Source organism: Anthonomus grandis, chromosome 2 (genome assembly GCF_022605725.1).
Source record: "Anthonomus grandis grandis chromosome 2, icAntGran1.3, whole genome shotgun sequence".
NCBI lineage: Eukaryota > Metazoa > Arthropoda > Insecta > Coleoptera > Curculionidae > Anthonomus > Anthonomus grandis.
In genome coordinates, this window is record NC_065547.1 from 29,964,552 (window position 1) to 29,988,515 (window position 23,964).

At 34.0% G+C, this 23,964-nt stretch overlaps 1 protein-coding gene across 4 annotated transcripts in view; it reads right to left on the minus strand.

Annotated features, from left to right (window-relative positions):
* LOC126750736 (patj homolog) overlaps positions 1-23,964 on the minus strand; it is an 86,552-nt gene that overhangs the window by 23,863 nt on the left and 38,725 nt on the right. For 3 of the 4 annotated variants that reach the window (XM_050460449.1, XM_050460448.1, XM_050460447.1), the window contains 4 exons: positions 14,145-14,326; positions 12,777-13,135; positions 12,560-12,723; positions 83-284 (listed from right to left, as the gene is read on the minus strand). In XM_050460449.1, coding sequence (XP_050316406.1) covers positions 83-284; positions 12,560-12,723; positions 12,777-13,129 — 719 coding nt within the window. In that variant the 5' untranslated portion in view covers positions 13,130-13,135; positions 14,145-14,326. Of the gene's footprint in view, positions 1-82; positions 285-12,559; positions 12,724-12,776; positions 13,136-14,144; positions 14,327-23,190; positions 23,530-23,964 lie in introns of those variants that run through there. The other variant, XM_050460446.1, reaches the window with a different exon arrangement.

The window sequence follows — 23,964 nt, forward strand, 5'->3', positions numbered from 1 at the left end:
TGTTATACCTGTATATTTATACCGCGATTTCTCATCGTACTATTTCCTGAGACAGAGATTTGTTAGCTGTGACTAAATTTACCTTTCAAAGGTCAAATTAACCACCTCCCCGGTTTCCTTTAGGAGTTTGACGGCTTCGTGATTGGTTAATTCTTGCAACGGTTTGCCGTCCACCTCGATGATCCGGTCGTTTATGTGGATCAGCTGGCATTTGTGCGCTTCGGAACCTTCCGTCAGGTTTTTTACGAATATTCCGTTTAGGTCCTCGCGCTCGCATACATAACCTAGAACGGAATTGGTTAAATTTACTAAAATTGTATTTTTATTGATAGATTTTAGTTCGACAGAATTTGAATTTTTTTCTTATTGAGTAATTTTAAAATTAGGTTTTTTAGTACAATCAATTCTTCGATCTCGCGGTTCAGGTAATATACTTGGAGATTCGACACTAGTGTTGCCTTGTTAAGGGAGTTTTAAAAGTATTATTATTTATTTTAACAATTAGGTAGTAATATTTTTTACTTTAAAACGGTATTTATTGTTGATTGTTGGTATATCAGAAAATTAATGAATACAAACAACGTCGCAACTTTTTAGCACGAAACATTATACGAAATGAAAAGAAAGCTAATAGATCTAGCATCATTTTGCAAAACCTTGAATGGACTTAACCTTACTTTTAAAGCATCAAATTCTTTTATAAATGATAATCTTACAAACGCAGTATTTGTTAATTTGTTCAGTATTAATATTATTCCAAAAAGCAATGTATTTTCCACAAATAATGAAATAAAAAATAAATATAAAACATAATACAAACAAACATGGATTTTTTTACATTTAAAGAAAAAGAAAGTTGACGAAACAATATTGACAACACACTTACTGCATTACTCGATGTATGTGATATTTTCGGTGTTTCGGTATTGTGATATTTTGATTATTATCGGGCATTGCATAATAAAAGTGTAACAGGCTTAGTATTGCTCGACTTCGGCAAAGCTTTTGACATCTAAACAAATAACCTCGTTTTGAAAATCATCAAAAACATTTTACAAAAAGCATATTACAAACTAGAAACTTCATACATGCAAAGGGACATTTTATAAACCACTATCAGACGAAAACTTACTCACTCTTTAGTCTTAACTTTTCTTTAAATTTACTAAAACTATAAAATGCTTTACTTAAGTTTTATTATAACAACAAAAAACTGAATTAATTTCCATATTTTTTGCTTTATATGCAATGAAACCATTACTTAAAGCAATGTTAAATCCAAATAAAGTAATCAGTAAAAAGATTAAATAAAATTATTTTGAATTCCTAAATCAATCCTACCAAAAGTCTTATCTAACCTAGTGATTACTTTTTAAACTCGTGGTAGAAATCTTATAGGCAGGAATCGTAGTCAACGAAGAAAGTGTGACTTTCTTTTCAACTCTTATAAATATTGTTGTGGTTCCGAAAGGTGGCAATAATTGGATAAGTTCATGGTAATATTGAAATTCTTGATTAGTAAGCAATGACCAATTTTCTATTTCCTAGCAGGAAGCATTATTTAATTCTTCACCTATAGGTCTTTTTACATTCTCCGCATTATAAGATATAGCTAATAAAATTGTATTTTCCACTTTCCGCTACTATTCTTTTGATCACTTTTCTGAATTTAAACTCGTGTTACTTTTATTACAACGACCAACTTCTATTGTTTTATTGATTTTACTTCAAAATTAAATATGTTTATGCTATAAACCCTTCATTGTTTATATTATCTGATTTTTTGGCCAAAGCTCCTGCACTCCCATTACAATGAAATAATACCTCGCCACGCTGTGCATGGTTCATGATTTTCTTTACAGTTAAAGCTTCTATCATACATTGAATTAAATCAGGACTAAAAAACATGCTACCCTTCCATTATACAGGGTGTCCAGGAATGGATTTCCCTTTTTGAAGGCTAACCAAATTTTTTTTTTCAGTTTTAAAAATAATTTATTAAGGTAGGACTACACACAATATATGCGGATTTCATGTTTTAAAAATTATATTGTCGACGTGCCTTCCATTTCGGTCAAAACACTCTTGTAGTGCCGCCTTCATGTGGTCGAAAACTGCTAAACACATCTCGGGTGGTATTCCATTAATTTCTTCCCGTATTTTTTGTTTTAACTCTTGCAAGGTAGCAGGTCTATCAACATAAACTTTACTTTTGAGGAATCCCCACAAAAAAAAGTCCAGTGGGGTGAGGTCGGGAGACCTAGCCGGCCAGTTTAGATCTCCAAAACGGGAAATCACCTTTTCCGGAAATAATCCTCTAACGACTTCCATAGACGCTCGGGCTGTGTGTGCGGTTGCCCCGTCCTGTTGAAACCAGGTATCCTGATTGAAGCCATCAAAATCTTGTAGCTGAGGTGTCAAATAATCCCGAAGCATCGCACAATAACGGGCACCATTAACAGTAAGGGCTGCGCCGCGTCCGTTTTCAAAAAAATACGGACCGATAATTCCCGAGGACGACATAGCACACCACACAGTTACCTTTGAGCTATGTAGGGGCTTTTCGTGTTTTCGCCTTGGATTGTCTGGTGCCCAATAGCGACAGTTTTGCTTATTGACTGCGCCTGAAAGGTGAAAGTGCGCTTCGTCACTGAACAGGATATTGTTAACTCGATCGTTTACAAAAAAATGGTCTATCATGGTTTCAGCGAAAGAACGCCGGTTTATAAAGTCATTTGGGTTTAATTCTTGCACTATTTGAATTTTGTAGGGATGAAACTTCAAATCTCTCTTTAGAATTGTATGTAGAAATGATTTGTGCATTTGCAAAGCTTGTGATGTTTTACGAACTGATCATAATATTGAAGTGAGCACAAAATCTTCGTCTTGCAACTATGTAAGAATCATTACTCTTGAAGTATGCCTCAATAATGAACGCGCGATGCACACCTGACCAACGCTCCATTTTGACTAAATAATCCGCATCGATCCACTATCGAACGCCGCTAACGCGGCTCCGCTATATTACACGGTTGCCAACTTGTTCAAGTTTTAAAAGGGAAATCCATTCTTGGACACCTTGTATATGTTGTGGCTATTGGATTAAGCTTTTTCTGCTATTCCGGATTTGGAAACCTCTCTTGTTCGGGTCCACTTTCGATGCTCTTTTGATCTGACTTCCAGTGGTAGCTTTCCGCATTCACATAAGATCTGCTGTAAGTCTTTAGTTCTGTTTTCTATTTCCTAGTTGAGCTGGTTGCATAATTTAGTTAATGCTATAAAAGAACATCTAAGAAGCTTGTTCTCCATTTTCGACGTCAAACCTTTCTTACTCAAAAAGGTTTATCACTCTCTCCAGTGGAAGTCCAATGCAAAGCCGTTTGCTTAATTTTGCTGTCGTTTTTATTAGTTTGGATAGGGTTCTCTCGGATACAAGCTACTCTTTTCATGCTAATTGTACTCAGCAATCGATAGTAATTTTTTTTAACTAATAATCGATTATCCAAAATCAAGAAACTTTCCTAATATTGGATATTATATAATACACGAAATTTGAATATTTTCCCAGTGTATTCGACGATAAATCTGACTTTTTGTACTATCAAGGTTTGCCCAAAATTAAAAAACTTACTATAAACTATATACTTAATATAAACTTTAAACCCATTTACATGATGCGCTTTTAGCGAAATTTTCTAAAGCTCTGGATTGCTAAAGTTGTTAATGATAGGCGTAGCCTGAGCCATAGGATTGGATTGAAATACAGGGATTAGTTATTAGAGATTCACGCGGGCTTAATATTTCAAACATTTTCGCAGCTTTATGAAGAGCCAAATAAATCAATCTGAAATGCCTACAACTATCAATTCTAATAAAACACATTACACAGGTTCCCAATGAATTTCCTAATGTTTTTGATTTACACTCTAGTAATATCTTTTCTATTTTTGACTATAGTCAGTGACAACCCAGTATTATTTTTGTCCATATCAAATTTTTTATTATTACAGGCTTAAATAAATTTAAAGATAATACTGGTAATGGCTTTGATGGTTTTTCACGATATATATAGAAATTTATTGATATGTCCTTTGTTTTCTTTTTAATCGTTGTTTAAATACATCAAATTTTTCAATGTCATGAAAGGTCAGATCAAATACTCCTGATTTTTCAAAGTGTTTTTAAAACTAAAGACTTATTTTCCGATTATTATTATTATGAATAATAATTAGGTGTTTCTCGATCTCTGTTTTTCTTACTTAAGAACTTAAAATTAGTGTAGCTACAGATCCCTTATTAAATATCAATACAACTCATCAATAACAATAAGTTGGGTTCTGCTGTTCATGCGCAATATGCAACATTCTTATCAGCTGTTTGGATAAATCCATCCATACCAACCTGATACTAAACTGTTTTGCTTAATTCTTACTTCTTAGTTTAATTTATTTTGATTTTGAAGTATAAAGAAGAAATATAGGTGATTATAAATCAATAGAATTAGTAAGTTTATTTATTTTTTTAACAATGACTTTAATTTCTGCAATATAATAATTTTCTGCGAAATTATTTTTTGATAGATATTTTCTTCCATCCATTATGTCCGACCACTAGCGATGAGGATATGGAAGATTTGTTAGAACTTATATATGTTCCTAAAAGCAATGCATATTTTGAGGAAGTTGTACCACATTTTAGTGATGTCTAGAGCATTTTCGTCTAACCCGTGAAATGTCAGAAGAATTACCAAATCGATTTGCTAATTTTGAGTACTACAAATGGAAAAAAGGAGATTCGTAACCCCAAAATAACCCCACTTGAATATATTATTTTAAGATTTAACATCACTAAGAGCACCCTATTCAAAATTGTTAAAAGAGTTACATATTTCTTAAGCAATTTATCTCCAGAAGTACTAAAATGGCCAACTGATTTGGAAAAAGAAGAGATTGAGGCACATTTTCAGGACAACAATTTCCCTGGTGTCATTGGTATAATCGATGGCACTCACATAAAAATTGATAAGCCTGCAGAAGATCCTGACTGTTATCCAAACACAAAACATTTTTATTCAGTTCAGGTAATAAGTACGACTAATTTATATACGGCGGTTTTTGAATCTATAAAACAGGACATACAATCCTTAAGCTTCAGGCTCAAGTTGTGTGTAATCACAGGAGAAGAATTCGTAGCATCGTTGTTGGGTATCCTGGGTCTGTCCACGACAGTCAAGTTTTAAGAAGTTCCCCTCTATTTGCAACCCTGCCAGAAAAATGTGGAGAGTCATACCTTCTTGGTGACAGTGGTTACCCTTGTCTAAGAAATTTGTTGATACCGTTCAGAGACAATGGACATTTAAGCAGACGCCAAAGAAATTATAATTATGTACTTTCAACCAATAGATACATAATTGAACATTGCTTCAGTATTATAAAGAAAAAGTTTCGGCAACTTTACCATATTAAGTTAAATGACATTGAGTTGATTGATCATTTTGTCAGGGCATGTGCTGTTCTGCATAATACAGGGTGTTTGGCGGAGGGTTAGCCAAACTTGGTGGGCATATAGATAGGCTCAGATAGAAGATATTTTCTTAATAAACTTGTGTAAGCTTGTCCTTTAAAGTCATGAATTGTGGCAAGTTAGTCGGCTTTGTGTTACACATCGTATATCATTGAAAAGAGTATTAACTGGAGATGTTTTTAAAACTACCTGAACATCTTGATAGATTTTAGTTTTTTTCTTGCCTCAAGTTAAAGTTACCTTTCATAACTTTTTTTGCTACTTGTATTAACTTTTTGAGTTAAAAACGAATTATTTCGGTATTATTTGTACTTGATATTGATTTTTTTAGATTCAGGATACATTACAGACTAAATACAAATGGAAAAAAAAACGTGAAAAATATGCTGAAAAAATTTAAAGATGTCAAAAGGCATAATTTTTTGAAAATCCTGACACAAAATCAATGATATAAAAAAACCCGAGATTTTTAGAACACAAGTTTATTAAGAAAATATCTTCTATCTGAGCCTATCTATATACCCACCAAGTTTGGCTAACCCTCCGCCAAACACCCTGTATATCACTGGATGTTGATTTTCATGTAGGTGAAGAAGCAGTAAATCCTCCACCTCAAAATAATATAGTTTTAAATGAAAATGGTCAACTAGATAAGGATGACAGAAATGGTGTAGCCATTCGAGACGAGGTTATAAATGAATGACTTACCTTTGTAAGTTAATAAAGAACTGAAAATCTGTTTTTTTGCACTTTACTGAGTCAGCAAAATATTATTAATAGTTAATTAATAAATAAACTTTTTTATAAAAAAGTGTTTTTATTTTCTGTTATATTTCAATTTATTAAAAAATTATAATACTGTAAAAACAAGAAAAGAATTTTTATTTTTCAAAAATAACTTAATATATTCAAATAACAAATTCTAAGCGAAAATAAATCAATATTCTCAGTGAAATAAACTTAACAGTTATGCTTACCTATCTAAAGATTTAATACAACACATATACACAAATTTAGTAGCTCTTCTAATATGGCACGTATTCAAATATGTACAAAACAAATAGGTACTCTAACAGAAATAAAATAAAATTCTGAATAAAAAATACTTAAAATAAATATATAATTCTAATTGGATGGAATGTCCACAGTATCACAAAGCAGTTGCAAGGAATATAACAATTGTTCTCTAAAAGCTTTTCTAGTAAAACATTTTCTTCTCTAATAAATCGTGTCTCATTATTTTCACTAAGTTTTTTTCTTCAATTTCTAACTGTTTTTTATAGTATTCCTTTCGATCAGTTCTAATTTCCCTTAAAATATTATATTTCAGTCTTTTGTTTTCGTTAAGATTTTTTGGTGATTTCACAGCCTTTCGTTTAATCCCTGAAGAAACAGCGGAGGTAAGAGTTTTGACCATTTATATTTCACTAGACTCTATAGGAATTTCAATTTCTACTAATTGTCTGGATGTTCCTGGAGCAACGTCTGACTCTGCCACCTCTATATTTTGTCTAGATGTTTCCAGAGGAACTGCCGTATCAGATGATAACAATAAGATGGGGTTAATATTTTTCTTTTGACCTAGTTTTTGTTAGTTTTGAATTATCTAAATATTTTTTGTAAATTCTTTCCAAAACCTTCCATCTATTTTCGCAATTGCTTGCTGATATTTTTGTTTTGGTGAGAGTTGCCATTTCGTTTGCAATTTCACCGAACATTTTCTTTAAATTTTTTATCTTCAATGAACCCACCTGGTCGCGGTATTGTTTTTAAAGGTCCAAAAAAGTAAAGGTATTTTGATGAGTCCATCTATGGCCCTCCTCTTCCTTACATTGGCTTGATGGAATATCCAAAAATTCGTCTAATGCCTCTAAAATATATTATTTCAAATTAAGAATCAATTTCAAGTAAGTATATTACATATTAGTTCTTACCACGTGCGGAATTATCCATTATTTATTATGGCGTATTTTATTTCTCCTGGTGCCAACAGTAGCAAAAACAAAGTAAACTTTAATAAATATAAAAACAAACCCGGTAAAGTTAGGTTAAGTTAAACAGTCAGCTGTTGGAGAAATTCGATTGAGGTCCGCCTCGTTCGCGGTAAATAAAAATCCGGAATCGGTATATAATTAGACATGCGCCTTAAGACAATCTTGAACAGTTCAGTTCTAGTTCCAAATTGGTTCTAAACGTAACCCGCGAACCAAGCTAATCATTACTTGGCATATTCGTGAGACATGTTGGATTCTATTCGAATATCATTGGATAGGGTTAAATATAAAAATATTAATTATAGGGTTGGATAGGCCACCGACTGGGCCAAATTTAAAGAGGGCCTAGTTGAATCCATATATACTCTAGATGATGCCTCTCTCAATCTCCTCAAAAGAGGAACTAGGTTCAGAGGTAATGAAGCTAAACAGTTTCTACGAGACAGCATGTCCTCTCAGGAGAGCTAGCAATAAGAGATTGATGGAATGACACTCTGAACCTTCTTAAAAAAGACCTAAGAAGGTCGCACCACCGCGCACTCAAGGTAGAAACTGAAGAGAATTGGAATGTATACTTAATAGCTAAAAAGAAATTTAAAAATGAAAGAGATATGGAATCTCTGTTAGACAGAGCTCGCCTTCTAAAGCTACTGAGCTGTGACAGGCAAAAAGGAAGAGAGCATCGAGCTTCTTCTTAAAATTCACTTCCCTGGAAAAGGAATTGTTGCCTCTTGTGGCAAGTAAACAGAGTCAGAGCCGGACTGAAACCTCGCCAAAAAAAATAGTAAAAACTGAGGCTATAGCTTGGGCAGTGGGTGAGTTTAGTCCATATGAAGCTGCTGTGTATGATGAAATCATACCCATGATGTTGCAGGTTGCCTTGAAACAACATTTCTTTAATTAAAGAGAGTTCTTGAGACCGGCATCGCAATGAGATATCTTCCATTAGCATGGAAGGTAGCAGATGAGGTATTTATCCCAAAACCGGGCAAGAAAGGCTACCGCTCAAATTTCTTTAGGGCACTAAGCCTTACTTCATTTCTAATGAAAACTATAAAAATGTTTATAGACAGGTATAAAGCAGAGCAGATTCTAACAAAACAAAATCGGCATTATATAGAAATCAGCATGCTTACATAAAAGGGAAATCGGCCGAAACGGCACTTCACTCTCTATTGAGCTCAGGCTAAGGCTGAAAAGACTATAGAGAACAAAAAAAATGACACTTGCTGTTTTCTTTGACTTGAAAAATGTATTTAATAAGGCGTAAACAGAATACGCTTTTTGCCACGCTCTTTTGACCAGGGGTAGTCCAGCACACCTGGCCAGGTAGGTTAAAACGGCGCTGAAAGATTAGTCCGACACTAGGAGATTGTCGTGTCGAGACCAGCGTAAAAGTTGGCTGCCCACAAAGCAGTTGTCTTTTGCCAAATCTCTGGCATCTGGTGATAACCAATCTCCTCAGGAAGCTTAAAGGGTTCTATGCACAAGCATACGCGGACGATGGACTGGTGATGATCACAAGTAAATTCGTGAACACAGTCTGTAAGGCATGCAAGTCGCGTGCAGGATGGTGGAACAGTGGTGTCAGGAGACAGGGCTTTTGGTCAACTCCAGAGAATACCGAGCTCATTCTCTTCACTAAGAGGAAGAATTTAACAGGCTTTAAACGTCCTACTATGCATCACACTTGCCTTACATTGGGGCATGAAATCAAATAGTTGGAAGTTACAATAGACAGCAAACTCACGTTTAAAATTCACGTAGAGCAGCTAGTAACTAAGGCAACAGCCCTAATATGGAAATTGCGACGAACAATAGATACAGAATAGGGTCTAAAATGTCAATGTTCTTCAGTTGCTTTAGATTTCAGCCATATGACCGAAGGTCAATGTTTACTTAGAACAAGGCCATATGACGATCGCTCTCAAGATGTGTGGGAACATACCAATTTTCACAACCAGATGTACATATTATAGCGAGTGGCAAACTAAGATTAAAGAAAGTTTTTCGGGTAGAAATCTCGACAAGTGGATCCCAGGACACCAGGATATCGAGCAATAAACGGGCTGTCGAGCTAACAAGGCAAGGTTCAATTAGTCCCTGCGTAAGCCTCGTGTCTCTATCTCAGTAAAAGACAAATTTCCCAGGAACTTAATAACTAGACCTGGCCAAAAACAAGGAAGATTTGTAGAGAAGCGAAAGATGCAGGCAGACCAAGAAAATGATCCCAAATCATGATGAGTCTAAAGCAAGGCGACTGCTAACAAATAGCCGACAGGAAATCCAAGATCTGTCCGCTCTGTCTGAATCGTGGTACGGAGGAGGAAACTTCAACCATATATTAGGAATTTGTGATAGGTGAAATCGCTTGAGAAGAAAAAGTTTTAGACCAACGAGACTCCACTGGGAAGATCTTAAAGATCTGGACTAGAACAACATTCAAGACTTTATTAAGTGGATGAGCCGCCGACTCAGTGAAGACCATGCATTGGGATTGAGAAAATTGTCTAATTAAATTAAATATTGCTCTTAAAAATTATAAATAAACTAATTCTGTTTATTATCGGATTATTTCACAGCTTAGAGATGAGTGCGACTTTCTTCAAAACACGTGTTATCAAAATTACATTGATTGGACAGAGATTGTTTGGTACGATATCCACAACATTTTTGGAAGCATGTTCATAATACCGGTAAGACTTTCGGAATCTTACCGGTATGTACTGAAGAAGCCGTGAAAAACAAACATGGTGATAAAATTGCTAATTTTACCTTAAGGCATTTGACATTGTACCACATGATCATCTGTTGAAAGTATTGAATTCGTGCGGAATTAGGGGTTCAGTGTTAAGGGTCTTTGAGAGTTATTTGCGGGACAGGACACAGACTTTAAAAGTTAATAATGCATTTAGTGATCCTGCTATTATAAAAATTGGAATTCCTCAAGGGACAGTAATTGGGCCCATTCTATTTATCATTTACTCACTAACTAACATGGGTATGAGTGATGGTTCATTGGTATACGCTGATGACACAGTCGCAGTATTTTCTGGCACCTCTTTGGAAAACACAAAAGAAGCAGCAGAACGTGGTTTAGCGAAAATAAAAGATTGGTTGGATTCTTTTAATTGAGTCTGAACAGCCAAAAAAACTAATTATATAGCCTTCACCACAACATCAGTTAATCGACCTCGATTTGACCATATTAAACTAGAGACAAACCCTATTAATGAGGTACCACATGTCAGGTATCTTTATGTTATTGTTGATAAGCAGCTAAAATGGGATCAACATATCCTAAAATTGACTAATAATATACGCAAACTTATTTTCCGCTTTTATATTTTAAGGAATATCTTAAACAGCAAATTACTCTTATTGGTTTACCGATCGTGCGTAGAATCTCTTCTGAGATACGGAGTGATCGTCTGGGGAGGCCTATATAATAATTCTTTGAAATAACTCAACGTTGTACAGAATTATATTCTGAGCAGCTGACAGATGTCTATCAATTACAATTCCCAAGAACTTGGTGGAGTGTTGTTGGATGAGGCTACTTAATGACTGCTCTCTATGGAATAAGCTTCGGTCCTGATTAGCTTGAATCGGAGTGAAAACAATGAAATTGGTTTTCAAACTATTCAAACAAAGACTATTTTTCTGGCACCACCCCGCAAACCGTTCTAAACGATTTTGTTAAATTCATAATTCTTAAGCAATATATGAAATAACGTAAATGTTATAAATAAATAAATAAATAAATTCATTTTTTGATTATTTTTCTACGGTATACTCTAATTCTAATATTCCTGATTATTAGTCTAGGCTTTTTGATTGTTCCATTAATTTTTTTTAAAGCAGGTGACCTGTGGTGTAGAGTATCAAATTATGGAGTGATTTGTATTCAATCTGTTATACCAAAACTTCTGGATGCACTTATTGCAAATATTTTGGCATGGAAATGTGAGGGCATAATTGTTATCAGCAGTTGGGCTTTCAATCTAGATGATCTGCAGTGGCCAATTGTTTATGTAGACTTGGTTGGGTGTATTTGACAGGGGTGCATAGGTTGATGCAATTCACAGACTTCCCAAAGGCATTCGATAAGATTATTCACATATTACTGGTCTAGTTGCGAGCATACGAATTGGAGGATTGTATCATAAAATGGTTAACGAGTTTTCTTAGCAGTATAGAACAGATTTAACAGAAACAATAATTTTCTTTGTCAACAAATTTTTAACACTGCAAGGATATTGCAAGGTACTCGTTTGGGCCCTATTTTTTTTTTTTTGTTTTGACCATTTAAACTTTCTTATGTTTGCCGATGATTTAAAAGTATTCCGATTGATTTGTACCGATTCTGTTGTTCTACAATTAGAAAATTATATTAATCTCTCTTTTAAATGGTCAATCCTTAATGGAATGTTTGTCAAGTTGATAAGTGTCATTGTATTCGGTCATAGGGTAATTGTCATATTAATAAAATGAATGAATATCTTGAATTCAGAAATAATTTTTAAGAAATTGTGGATTTAAACTTAAGGTTCTTCTGTGTGATTATCATACAAATTAATACCATGTCATCGCTTTCCTTAATATTAATTCCCTTGAGAATCGTAGATTAATGTATATCTTTCCTTTTAAAAATTTCAAATGGCTCAATTAACTGCAGCTATCTTTTGGGGAAAGTGACATTTCAAACATCTTAGAAAACCCGTTTTAAACATTTATTCGACCTGGAGTTTTATCGTACTAATTATGTATAGGTACAATTCATAGAATGCAAAGAAACTTCCACTAGTATAATCTTCCAATCCGTCAGTCCCATCAAGGTTATTTAAAATAAATTGTTATTAAATTAAAATAATTTATAGCAAAATAAATAAATTAATAACAATTGTAACAAACATGTTATAAGATAATTTTTTTTTAAATATCAATAGATTTCTTCAATTTCCAAAAAAATAGGGGGCAAAATAAAATAAGTCTAATAATGATAAACCAATATAACTTAAAAACAATGTCAAAATTCCTACCTGCAATAGTAATCCCCAAGCCAAACTCATTTTTACCCAAAACCACTGAAATCTTTTTAGTTTCTGGAATGTCATACTCTAAATCTACTGGTATGACTATAATCTGACTGGTGCTAACGGGACTTTCGCTATCTGGTGACTCGAATTTCGATGTGCTAGTGTTACTACAAAATCCTCCTATTAATAACTGTTATATAAAGCTAAAAAAATAACTCACCTGCTATAGTTATTATTATTGTTATTGATATTATTGCTCTCATTATTATTGCAGTTAGTGAATCCGCATAAATCCACACTTTTCACCTTCCTTATTGCTTCCAGTTTCTCCACTGGATTGAAACTCGTTTCGCAATTGATAATATCAGATTTGGTACTCAATTCCACTTCGCTTTTCTCCTCCAGAGGGCTCTGTTCACTTTTAAAATTAAAACAAGTCGTGTAACCGTTTTGTAACAATTGCCGATCCAGTTCTTCGGGATCTGTCAGGATTTTCGTCGGCACTATCGGGGGGATGTACTGGTACGACTCGAAATCGATCGAGGAGGGTTCCACTGACCTCGCCACCACCATTCTCACCTGGAAATAATAAAAATTATATTTTGGTATATAAATGATAAATAATAATGTAAATATTAATGAAAACACTTTTGAAAATAAAAAAAGACCTGAAAAACACAAATCGTGTGTAGAAATGAGGATGGTCCACCAAGGTACGAGCAAGAGCAAGAAAACTTATTCACCAGCCAAAAACATAGGGCTTGAACCAATAAAAGGATCAAATACTATTCCAAGCCTTCTGAGGGCAGCCCAAGTAATACCCTGCACGTTTTTACCTGGTTTTGATGAAAGAGGATATGATGATTAATCAAAAATATTGATATCGCTGGGGGATATATTTGTGCGAAAATAGTCACAAGAAATGACAAGAGCAAAGTTCATTTAGACTGGGAGTTTCACATGATAAGAGAGATTTTATCAGTCTCCAGTGCTTGCAAACTGCAAGGACCTTACAACACACAAATGATGCAAAAATAAGGTTGCTCCATAAATATGCAATCACTGAGAGGAAAATATAATGAGATGGAATTGCTATTAGAAGAAAACAATATAGACATGGTAAGCTTAAGTGAACACTGTCTGCTGAAGGATGAGTTTATCAAAAACTGGGAAATTTGTGCATACATCTGCAGAGGGTTGACTGATACTATTAAAGTCCAAAATATTAATTAACTGTTGAGTCACAGGCAAATGCCTTGTCTGTTGAGAAATGTATTGAAATTTGTGATATTACATATTCAAATAAATAATCATAACATCATAAAGACCTCCCCTTGGGTTGTTTTAACACCTTTATCCAAATTCTAGAGCATGCTTTTGACGTAATTGATGTAGGCCAGAGGTCTATCTCGCGATTTCAATAATTGTTACAGGGGATCAAAAGTGTACTTCTCTTTGTTTCCTTTATTGACTTGACGTATTTTCTAATTAACAGTGATATATAAAATTCTGTGTGAAACTGTTTTAACGTCTGTAAATATCGTATGGGCCTAACAACATTAATAAATATTGGTATTTGTAAAGTTACCTCTACGCCGGCTTGTCTTAGAACTACGGCCACCTGTTCTGCGGAAAAGCCTCTCAAGTGAACATCGCCGATTTGTAAAATGTGATCTCCACTCTGCAGGCGGCCATCTTTATCCGCGATGCCCCCGGGGAGAATCGATTTTATTACTACTCCGGTGCTGCGGCCGCCTACAATACCAAAACCTAAAACGAAAAATATTAAATAAATTATTGGTTGGGAACCACTGCTGATCCCATATGAACTAGGAGAACAGATGCATATAGTCAATATTAAGAAAACAATAAAAAGTTAAAAGCTTTATTCCTTTTGAACCATTAATTATAAATCAATATTCCAAATTGCAAGTTGGTCCGAGATTTAGGTTTTTTATCTGATTAGGTTTAGTTTTTTCTCTTTAATAATGATACTGTGAGTTACAATACATTGAATTTCATTTGTACGCTGTTATTGACTATCAGGACAGTCAAATAGAACACCAACACATATTCAGCGTAAGAAATATATTAATATCAGCCTAGCGCTTTCGGCGGTAGGCCATCATCAGAGCTACCGCCGACTACGAAAAACGTCAACAGTTTAAAATCATTAAAAATTATTTACAGAATTCTGTCAAGAAATAAGCTAGAATTTTAATGTTAATAATTTTTAATAATTTTAAACCATTGACGTTTTTTGTAGAGTCATAGCCAGGGATGATTGCATACGGCCGAAAGCGCTAGGCTGATATTAATATTTATCACGATAAATACTTGTTTGTGTTCTAAAGACTTTCCTGAGAGTTACAATACATTTATTAAATTTCATGATCATTAAGTTACTTAACAAAAGTATTATGGTCTATACAATAGTTAAAGCTCTATTATTTCCACAAAAATATTACAGTCTAAACAAAAACACAACTTCTACAATGTCACAGATATAATATTTAAAATATAGAGTCCAGATGTTTCATTCAATAGGTTATCATCAGATCAAGTAAAAACAAAACACCTCACAGACACCATTTAAGTTAGTCTAATGATGCCCTAGTTGGGTAAAAAATATGACCTTTTATTGTATGTTTTACCTATTATGTCTGAATATTGGCGCGACTTTTAAATCGAAATAAATAGCAGAACACAAGTGCAGCGTAAAAAAAAGGTTTCCAGTAGTTTTAAGTCAATGTGTTTAGTGTGTACTTGTGTAATAAATGAGTTGACGATCTTTGTGCCTTGAGAGTTTTGAGGTAAACAGTAAGTGGGACTATCCCAAAAGAAAAAAGGTACAGACATTCTGGACTTCTACCAGTACCATGCAGAACTCTAAACCTTTTGTGACCCCGATCAAACAAACAGTATTGCATTATAGAGTGAAAGTATCCAAAATATGCACTCGTGAGTGTGCAAACTGCATCTACAATGGAAAAAAGATTTAAAAGAAAAAAATATTTTACCAGTAGAACAGTTTGGCTTCACAGAGAATAAAATTCATTATCTATGCTATTTTTAATTTTCTGAGTCTTTACCTGAGACTAAATGATCACAGATTGCAGAGGCGGTGTTCTGTGACTTAACTAAAGCTTTTGATTGTATGTGTCACTGCTGTCGATACTGTTGCACCAGAATTTTTTTATACCTTTTTTGGCACCGGATTTGGAGCTGCCTGTTGGATCTATGAATTTATGAATAGCCTGAGATTAATTTTAAATTACAAAGACCTTCATAATTAGCTCATACTTAGCTTCATAATTTTTTTTAGAAATAAAATAAATTTGAATACATTATTAACAAAACTAACCAAATCCAAATGAGAACAATAAGAAAACAAAAATATACCAATTACCTATTCAATACATTTTACATGGATCCATTTCTTCCAAATTCTCCACTTTGTTTACTTCACACAAATTTGAGTCTGAACTTAATATCCATACTCTCCAAACCTGTCATAAACATTGTGGCCTGAAAGTCTTTTATGACATCTTCCATTCTGGATTCTGCAGTTCGGATATACTCAGTAAAATCAGCCTACATGTTCCTAATAGGCAGACCCCTCAGATCAAAAAGCTACTAGTTTTAGAGATTTCAGAAGATTTCAAATGCAGGGTTTTTTGGCTAGGAGAGATGATTATAATATTATTGATCTAGACCTTGTATCATCTCTTTGAACTATATATAAATGTGCATGCTGACAAAATATAAAGGTGTTGAAGAAAATATTATTATTATATATTTCATCATTAGTGGGATAGAGTTTATTCTTTTAATAAATTATTTTTAGAATGCAATTTTCTATGGTTTATAAATGTTTTAAATTTATTTTATGATTTCTTCCACAAGCTGTAATCCCATATTAAAGCAATGAGCTCTATCAACAAGAGCTATGTATAGTAGAACAGATAGAGTTTTTCATAGTAGAATTTCTCTTAATGTGTAAAATTTATATACAAGTTTTCCTAATTTTGTTACCATAAACTGTTCTTTCTAGATACTTATTTTGTTTTTTCACCAGATTTCATTGATCTGTTTTCATTTAGGTACATCTTATCATTCATTAATTTTGATAAATGGAAGAGCCTACTCTTCAGAATAGAAAATTTGATATTTCAAACATTTTAAGTCTCATTTGAAAAAAGACCTTGACTCTCAATATTGTGCTCAAAGATGAATTATCAATGTCAAATTTAAGGTCACTGATATTTTTTACTCATCTCATTACTGGTGGTTATCTCTTGCATTACCATTTTTTTGCCATTGCTATACCATTTCCATTATTTCTGGGTTTATTACATTGTTGACTGTGGTGTGTTGGTTTCATAATACCCTGAATGACTTGACAGTGCATCCCACTCTTATTATATAAATAGGACTAGATCAAGTCAATAGTTGAATTGTCAAACCTATAATAACAAGGTTTTGAAGAAGTAAACCTACCATACAATATTTTTTTCTATGTTTTAAACTGATTTGTATTTAAAAACTATTATAGTATAAACTATTTTCTATTTGAATTTCATTTCATACCAAGTGGTCTGATTCTTCATGATTCTCATGTAATTGCTGATGTGATTAAATGTAGAATTTTTTACAAAAAGACACATTTTTTAATTTTAGTGACTTGTGATACAGTCCTTTAAAATTATTTGTAATTATTACAAGGTTTTTTGTAAAATTTACAAAATTAAAAATTACTGCATAGCTGCCTTAGGGCCAGTGTTATAAAACCATTTAGACAGATAACTTAAAGTTAACTTGTGCAATAACGTTACATGTCACAGTTAACTTCAAAATGTAGAAGTTAACTTTATCGGGTGGATGGAGTGTCAGTTAAAGTTAACTTTATAAAAAAAATCCTGGTTTTTGACATATAAACCGATTCCAAGCGGTCTATCGGTAACTACCGTTCCTAAATGGTATTAACCCAACACGTTCAAGCGGTTATAGTTATAACAATAATTAGCCCTTTATACGTCATCAATTTGGAACAGTAATTACCCACGTCCGAAGCTGTCCGGAGCTCTAAACGTCAAATGTCAAAGATATTGAAATAAGTGCGGAAAAAAATAAAAACAAACAACAAATTATTTCCTTTTTAAAGATGACACAAAATTTATTATGGCTAATAAGTTTTCTTTTTTGATATTTATGTTTAACAACTAATTACATAGAATATTACTGGCGTCTGGGGTATTATTTACAATCAAACAAAATGATGACAGCGACAGCTCACAAATTACGAAGTTACTTCAACCAAACACGTCCAAGCGGACACGATTGGTTATGTTATAAAGGGACTGTTCAAGGTCAACCAAGGGCTTAACCGCGGGTAAAACCGATAGATCGCGGTTAAAACTGTGAATAATTTTCAATATAATCTAACATTGAAAAAGCTTCTACTACTCAACATATAGATGGCAGTAAAAAAAATAAATTATCTCTTCAAGATTACCAGACTGCCTGATCTGAGCATCTGATATGTCATAGAAAATGCCACCATTTTTTGTAGTTCTTTAGCTTGTAGAGGCTTTCTTTCTGGAAGTATATGAAGCCAAAATAAAAACACAAAAAATTCATCTTTTGACAGTTAATGGCCCTAATAAGGTCTCAAAGACAAAGAAGAAGAAATGGGACATTTATAAAACTAAAATTTTATTGCTAAAGGTAACTTAATGGTTAAAGTTAAATTTAACTTTTGAAAAATATTTATATTAGGGGAGACTGGGGTCAATTCTAACACGGGTCAATTGAAACAGTAATCAAAACTTTCTTCCGCTACAAGATAGAAACAAATTGCGCGCGTAATATAGACCATAATATCGACAACCATTTTCTGGCAGTACGCCGCGGGCCATTAAACAAAGTATACGTACCTAATGCGAGATTTTGTGTTTTCACGTATCCAAAGTAAGTATTTGCTATATTTCTTATGCATGTGTAAATGAGTCTGTATGTGTATTTGGTTAGTTTGTCGGTTTTCATTAGTTAGGCCATTAACTTATACTATATCTTTATATGAATCTGCATATGCAGAGCTCAAAAATGGAAGTTCTCTACGCTTAGCTGCCGACCAATTTGGGATCTCTCATGTATCTTTGTTGAGATACAAGCGAAAGAAAGAAGCTGCGGGGAATACTGAAGGTCAACCACCTGTTACAATGGGCTATAAACCTGCAAATAAAGTTTTTAATGAACTTCAAGAAACTGAAATGGTAAAGTACATAAAAAAAGCTGCAGACATTTATCAAGGTCTGTCAACCAAAGATATTCGGAGACTTGCGTTAGAATTAACCATTAAATATGATATAGATAAACCGGACACTTGGATTAAAAACGGCATGGCAGGAGAAGACTGGTTTTCCGGTTTTATTTCAAGACACCATGACTTATCAATAAGAGCACCACAAGCAACCAGCTTAGCCAGAGCAACCAGCTTCAATTGTGCAAATGTTTCTGTATTTTTTAATAATCTTGCCAAAGTTTTGGATCGAGACAAATTTGAAGCAATTAAAGGATATTTACAACGTAGACGAAACTGGTGTGACAACAGTCCAGAAACCAAATCGAATTGTAGCAAAAAGAGGCATGAAACAAGTGGGTGCAATTACCTCACAAGAATGTGGTACACTCGTAACAGTTACGGTGGCAATAAACGCACTAGACAATTCGATTCCGCCCATGTTTATTTTTCCTCGACTGCGGTTTCAGGATCATTTTATTCGTGATGGTCCGCCAGGGTGTATTGGGGCTGGAAACGGGTCAGGATGGATGCAAGAAAAAGAGTTTGTCTTGTTCTTAAAACACTTTCAAAAGCACACAAATTCTTCACAAGCTCATAAGGTTCTACTCACACTGGATAACCACTCATCCCATATTAGTATAGAAGCTCTAGACTATTGTAAAACTCATGGAATAGTAATGCTTTCTTTCCCACCCCACTGCTCGCATAAATGTCAGCCCCTCGATAGAACAGTTTTCGGTCCTCTTAAGAAAGAAATAAACTCTGCTTGTGATGGTTGGATTAGTAGTCACTTTGGTACACCGATGTCTATATATGATTTACCCGGAATTGTCGCAACATCATTGCCCTTAGCTCTTACACAAAGCAATATCCAAGCCGGATTTAAGTGTACAGGGATATATCCTTTTAACAGAGATATTTTTACGCAGACAGATTTCTCGCCATCTCTCTCCAGGCAACAATCTGAATCTGACAGATCCTACTTTGGAAGATACATTTGATAATCCTTCCTCATCTATGTCTGTTACCAATAGGTTGCCTTCAACCGAACCTCCAAATGATCATCCTAGTTCAAATCCAGGAAACAATCTGACTGTACCAACCTTAGAAGATGAGTTTCAAAACCCAACGGCATCAACTTCTCGGGGCCTAAAAAATTCTGAAATTTCCGAAAACACCCAAGTTAACACGTTTTCACCAGAAGTTGTTAGGCCTTTCAGAAAAGCTTCACCAAGAAAAATAAAAGCAAGAGGAAAGAAAAAGAGGAAGTCAACTGTGTACACCGATACACCGGAAAAGGAGGAAATAGAGAGAGAAGCTAATAAGAAAACACAAATTCTTATATTCAACAAGTGTCAGTTCAAAATTCTTTTTTCTTTTATCCTCTTAGCCTTACTGATGTTAGAGATGCAATTAAAAGCTTAAAAAACCATAAATCAGCTGGAGCTGATCGAATATTATCAAAATTACTACTCCTTTTGCCTGACTCAGCATTGAATGCCTTCGCTTCTGCCATAAACAATTCCTTTCATAATGGCATCTTTCCAGCATGTTTGAAGGAGGCAGTGGTTATCCCTCTTTATAAGGGTGGAGATTTGAGTGAGCCTTGTAATTTCCGTCCAATTTCTATATTATCTACCCTCTCCAAGATAGTTGAAAAACTTGCAAAAATCAGAATTTTATCTTTTTTGCAACATAATTGCATTTTATCTGCAAATCAGTTTGGATTTCAAACGGGAAAAGGGACTCATGACGCTGTTTTCGGCTTTTTGGACAGTGTCTATGTGTCCCTAAATTCTGGAGAGTCCGCGGCGGCAGTGTTTTGCTTATCCAAGGCATTTGATTGTGTAGATCATGGAATACTGCTGTCTAAGCTCAATAATTATGGCTTTAGAGGTGTGGCATTGCAATGGCTGGAGTCCTATCTGTCTAATCATACCCAAAGAGTTACAGTATCTGGATGTTTATCCGATTCCAGATCCCTTAAAACTGGAGTACCTCAGGGTTCAGTGTTAGGACCACTATTATTTTAGCTCTATGTAAATGATTTGGGTTCATTAAAACTGCAGGGCAAAGTGGTTCAGTTTGCTGATGATACCACCATTTTATGGAATCATAGAGATTCTGATAATGTTAGAGCCCAGGTTTTTAAGGATCTTAAGATTTTATCGGAGTGGTGTGCTGCAAACAGGCTTGTATTTAATGTGGGCAAAACCTTTATTATGGGATTTAAGTGTGACGCTCAGGGCCTTATGTTTAGTGAAAACTCCCCCTTGCAAAACAAAGAAAGCTGTAAGTTCCTTGGTATTACCATTCATGGTCGCCTTCGCTTCGAAGATCATATCCTAAATCTTGCATCAAAATTATCCTCTGGATGCTTTGCAGTAAGAATGGCGGGGCATGAGCTGGGAGGGGTAGTTGCACGTTCAGTGTACTTTTCTCTTATTGAGTTCCACCTTCGTTATGGCTTGCCTTTTTGGGGTTTAAGCAACAAGGAATTATTAAACATAATTTTTGTGATTCAAAAAAAGGCAGTTAGATACCTATGTTCCGCTGGGTTAAGAGATTCTTGTAAACCTCTCTTTATATCTCAAAAAATCCTAACTCTTTTTTCTCTTTTTATCTTAGAAACAGCTACTCTTATTCATAAATGTCCTAAACCTCCCTCTAACACTGGTCATATGACTCACCAGGTTAACAATTTTCCCTTACCAATCCCTACATCCTCCCTCACCAAGAACTCACTTATATACCTTGCAAAAAAAATTTACAACCATGTTCCTCTATGTATCAGGCAAATTTTAGAAGTTAAGAGATTCAAAAAGGAATTAAAATCACTTTTATTATCCAGGGCATATTATAGCCTTGACAATTTTTTTAATGATACCTTTTAACCTGTGCTATGACATCATTTTAGTGTTTTAGTTTTGTTTCCTGTTAAATAATTTAATTTACTTCCTCTAAATTCTGTTTTATTGACAGTTTTACTTATTTTTTAATGAAATTTATCAAAAAGATGCTTTTTTTTCTCAATCTGTTTTGTTATGATTAATTTTGGTAATGTGTGTAAATTTTATGGTAAAGTGTTTTAGATGTTATGTTTGTTTGAAATTTGAAATTTAAAGTGAATTTGGAATTTTTTAGTTTTTAGGATGCTTGTACACAAGATTTTGTTGTCTTACGTAATATAGCACATTTTCTTTCTTTCTTTCTTTCTTTCAAAAGATCAAATGGAATCTGGAAACCGAAAAGAAGGGTCCAAAGAAAATCCCAAAAAAAAGCACTCATGAGAACAAGAAAGAAGTCATCTGAAAATTCTACCGACGACGAAAGTGAATGTTTTTGTTTGGTGTGTGTTGAACCATTTAATAAAAGTAAGCCAAGTGAACAGTGGATCTGATGTACTAACTGCAAAATGTGGTTGCATGAAGCATGCACGCCTCAAGAGCTCACATATTGTGTTTGCCATAATTGCCAAAGTGACTGACCAAAAATTGAAAGTTAAGTGTTACACATCTATATTATAAGAACCACCAGTTGTTGTTTTTTGTTTTTAAACTTTTTTCTAAGTTTTATTTTATGTTCCTACGTTTCTGTTTAATGTTCCTCCTCATAAGCAGAATATTAGCTTCTGTTATTTTTTTGTTGTTGTTATGAGGCATTTTTTACAGTTTCTATATGATTTTGAGTCTTTTTTGAATAATAAAAGAAAATAAAAATAAATATGTTTTTTATTTAATCTATATTGCTTTTGTTACAACTATCCCCATAATGTGTTTCAATTGACCCTTGATTGGGGTCATTTGGAACATTACTTATTTACATTTGCATTTTTTTTTTGCTTATCTATAGTCAAATTTGACTACTAGGTCAAGTATGTCAAGTTCCCAGCTATATGTTACCTATTTTTTGATCATATTATAGTATTTATCTAGCCAGAAAAAAATATTTGTACAAAATAGTTCAATTGATCCCAGTCTCCCCTACCTAATGGCTCTCTTTCTAGAAGTATATCTAGGGCCAAGCCAGGCCAAAATAAAAACATGAAAAATTGATCTTTTGATGAAGAAGAAGAAATGGGACATTTATAAAACTAACATTTTATTGCTAAGAGTAACTTGATGCTTAAAGTTCAAGTTAACTTTTGAAAAATATTTATAATACTGACCCTTAGTCTACTTCAGTTTAAAACTTAGACAGACATACATAATCAGAGACACCCAATATAAGGGGGAAAAACATTGGTACAAGAAATACACTGCTACCAAGGGCTGGATTTTTAGAACAGATCTAACAATAAACATAATATAATAAATAGATATTTGCTTACCCAGCCCGGTTCCATCGTTAACCAGATCGATAACCTCCACTTGCGACCACTCTGTACTTAAAACCATGATTTAAAACCATCGCTCACAGGGACATCGGTTCGAATTTGGCGCTTTTCCAAACTAATAATATTTGTTGATACCACCTTATAAAAATCGATTTATCAACACAAAACTCATTTGGACCGATTATCGTCGGTGTTCCACTAAAAAAGGAGCGATTTTCCCGTTCGAATGTAATTTTGTTGCTGGTTTTTCGGAATATCCAGGCATTTTTATTGGCTAAAAATAAAGAGAAGTTGCGGATAAAACGAGCGTTTCCTCACTTTACATGTTTTCGCGCAACTGTTCACCGAACGTTGACCTGCACGTTAGGTGTAGGGCAGTAAGTAGGAATGGGCCATTTTAAATCGATAACATATGTTCGTATATCATGATTATGGGACTTACGTAAAAACCTACAATATATGAAAGAAAAAAAGAAAAAAAAGAGAAATATGCTATATTCCGTGTAATGTGCTAGACAAAATCTTGTGTACTATTCAAGATAAAAAGAGAAAATAGATTTAGAGTTTTTTGATGAAGAGGGGTTTACAAGGACGTATTAACCCAGCAAAACATCCAACTGCTTTTTTTAATCACAAAAATAATGTCTACTCACCCCGGTTTTAATCTTCTCCCGAAGATGCTAACACCGTTAGCGAAACACGTGTCGAGATTAAAAATAAAACAGTCTCGTAATTTGAGCATCACACCAAAGGTTCCAACCATAAAAC